The following is a 3,185-nucleotide window of genomic DNA, read 5'->3' as shown; positions in this document are numbered from 1 at the left end:
GGAGAGAACCCCCCACATGATTGTAAAGCGCTTTGGGTGTACAACAATACACAATAAAGCGCAATATAAATGCATCATTCATTCATTCACATGCTCCATGTCCTAGTTTTCCCCCCTGTTTCTCTGTGCCCATATTTGGTTGTTCCTGTTCTTGTTCTGATTGTGTTCATTTGATCCAGGTGTTCCTTATTGATTCCCTCCTTTAGTTCCTTGTTTGTTGTGTATTTAAAGAGTGTTCTGTGTAGCTTCCAGTCGTCCAGTGTCTTACGTCATTCTGTGTCTCCCGCGTTCTCTGGTTTAGTTTGTATTCCCTTTGCTTTATTAAAGTTTGTTTGTTTAAATTTATTCTTACATCTCCTCGTCTCCTCGCTCCACTCCTGTGAAACGTGACATTAGCAGCCTGATAGAAATCATGCTGATGCTTGTCCACAAATGTAAACATAAATCTCAAGCTCTCCCAGGGAATGTTGTGGTCTAATAGCAAGAGAAGAGAGATGTAACTGAAATAAGCCCAGTTTCTGTGCTAAGACGGCTTCAATCATAAATTAAATACAGTCTCTCTGTCAAACTGAAGATAGTTGAGAAGACACCATTTTTTTTCAAATATTGTAGACATAAATAGCACATTTAGGATTGGTCTATGATAAACCAACTATCCTGGGTCAAGTTATAGGGGGTTTGATAACTAGCTTAAGAGTGTCCTAAAGAAAGCGCAAAGTTAAAAATATTGAGAGGTTCTGAGATGAACACCTCTTTCAGTAGCTAAGTGCTTATAAGATCTAGGTATGCATGTTGTTGGTTTTAAGGCGATGTTCGGCCGTCGGTTCGTGTCTGTCGGGCTAGTTTGGTGTGTTTCACACGTCGGCAGCAGTTTGCCCGATTGAACATGCTGAATTGCCGTCTTGGCTGTCAGTGAGAGTGAGAACTCTGATTGGATGTTCAGTTTAGCAAACGAGTCAGTGCTCAAGAATTAAAGCGTTGTGATGAAAACGGGCAAGTAAATGAAGGCGGTACAGACAGAAGGCTGTTCTAATGTTACGTGATCTTTCCCAAGCATTCCAATGTGCGAATATTGTCCTTTCAACATGAGCCGCTTAAAATGAAGAAAGTTATCAACGTAACTGATATTCTAAATGGCAAGTAAGCGCTGATTGTTTACGTTTCGTATATCTGCGTATATCTTGTATATCCTTGTTTCGGCTTCTCCTTTAGAATGACGAACATTGCTATAAGACAGCTAACTCCTCTCATGTAGGCGCAGATCACACAAGTTAGTTTGTAGTCGGATGCAGTCTGTGTTGTGTCTTCAAGCGCTGCTTATTTGTCCAGATGCTGCTGACATGAGGCAACAACACCGTCAGCTTTTGTCGCTGCTAGTTCTTTGAAGGTGGCTTGGTGTGTCCCGGCCTTAAATGCTTTCATGTTGGTTTTCACATCTTTTGCTTTGTGGCTTTAAACTGTGGTTAACTTGTATTTATAATTTTTTCACTTTAGACCTGCTGGTGCTGAAAGAGGAGAATAAAGATCCAAATGAAATGGAACAGACAGATCAGTATAAAAAATGCCATGATTCCATAAATGGTGAAAAAGCCACAACGACTAAAACGACTTCTGTACGAAAAAGAGCTCAGAAAACCAAACGTAACCGCCGTTTCACCTGCCATCATTGTGGGAGAAATTTCGGTGAAAATGAAAAACTTAAAATGCACGTGAGAGTTCATACTGGAGAGAGGCCGTTTCCCTGTCAACAGTGTGGAAAGAGCTTCACTCAACAAGGAGCCCTTAAAAGGCACATGAGAACTCACACGGGAGAGAAACCTTACACCTGCCAACAGTGTGGAAACGGTTTCACTCAAAAAGGACACCTTAAAAATCACGTGAGAACTCACTCAGGAGAGAAGCCATTCACCTGCCAACAGTGTGGAAGTTGTTTCACTCAAAAAGTTCACCTTCAAGGTCACATGAGAACTCACTCAGGAGAGAAGCCTTACACCTGTCAACAGTGTGGAAAGCGTTTTACACAGAAAGGCACCCTTCATTCCCACATGATTATTCACACTGGAGAGAAGCCTTATACATGCGAACAGTGTGGAAAGAGTTTCCCTGCAAAACAAAGTGGAAAGAGTTTCACTCAAAAATCAAACCTTCAAAATCACATGAGAACTCACTCGGGAGAGAAACCATTCACCTGCCAACAGTGTGCAAATGTTTTCAATCGAAAAACAAACCTTCTAAGACACATGAGAACTCACTCGGGAGAGAAACCTTACACTTGCCATCAGTGTGGAAAGTGCTTTACACAGAAAAACAGCCTTCAATCTCACATGAACATTCACACTGGAGCGAAGCCTTATACATGCGAACAGTGTGGAAAGAGTTTCCCTGCAAAACAAAGCCTTAAAGGACACATGAGAGTTCACACCGGAGAGAAGCCTTACTCTTGCGAGTATTGTGGGAAGAGTTTCACACATATATACACCCGTAATTACCACATGAGAATTCACACTGGAAAGCAGCTGTTCACATGTGATCGTTGTGGAAAGAGTCTCGCAACAGAATTTAGCCTTAAGTGTCACAAGATCAGGCACACTGGAAAGAAACCCTTCAAATGTGATCAGTGTGGAAGGCGTTTCATTCGTAAGATAAGCCTTAAGTACCACATGAAGACTCATTCAGCAGAGAAATGCTGTAAATGTGCTCAGTGTGGAAAGAGTTTCAGTCATAAAGCTAGCCTCAATGCTCACATGAGTAAGGAACACACTCGAGAGAAGCCTATGGGAAGAGCTTCTCACAAATAGAAAATCTTAAGATTCACATGAAATATGTGTGGAATCATGTGAAGAAGCCCACATGAGATTTCACTGAGGGCAGAACTATTTTATATGCCATCATTGTGCAAAGTGTTTCACAGACAAAGGAAACCTGCGCAACAGAATTTAGCCTTAAGTGTCACAAGATCAGGCACACTGGAAAGAAACCCTTCAAATGTGATCAGTGTGGAAGGCGTTTCATTCGTAAGATAAGCCTTAAGTACCACATGAAGACTCATTCAGCAGAGAAATGCTGTAAATGTGCTCAGTGTGGAAAGAGTTTCAGTCATAAAGCTAGCCTCAATGCTCACATGAGTAAGGAACACACTCGAGAGAAGCCTATGGGAAGAGCTTCTCACAAATAGAAAATCTTAA

General features: G+C 41.6%; 1 protein-coding gene across 2 annotated transcripts in view; it reads left to right on the top strand.

Annotated features, from left to right (window-relative positions):
* LOC107707613 (gastrula zinc finger protein XlCGF57.1-like) overlaps window positions 1–2,910 on the top strand; it is a 20,202-nt gene extending 17,292 nt beyond the window's left edge. For both annotated transcript variants that reach the window (XM_016511691.1, XM_016511692.1), the window contains exons 3-4: window positions 1,495–2,836; window positions 2,877–2,910. In XM_016511691.1, the coding sequence (XP_016367177.1) occupies window positions 1,495–2,798 (1,304 nt within the window). In that variant the 3' untranslated portion in view covers window positions 2,799–2,836; window positions 2,877–2,910. The remainder of the gene's footprint in view (window positions 1–1,494; window positions 2,837–2,876) is intronic.
* The last annotated feature ends 275 nt before the right edge of the window (window positions 2,911–3,185 follow it).

Source organism: Sinocyclocheilus rhinocerous, unplaced genomic scaffold, assembly GCF_001515625.1.
Source record: "Sinocyclocheilus rhinocerous isolate Xijiao unplaced genomic scaffold, SAMN03320098_v1.1 scaffold1647, whole genome shotgun sequence".
Classification (NCBI taxonomy): Eukaryota; Metazoa; Chordata; class Actinopteri; order Cypriniformes; family Cyprinidae; genus Sinocyclocheilus; species Sinocyclocheilus rhinocerous.
This window is presented reverse-complemented; position numbering and strand designations above follow the sequence as displayed.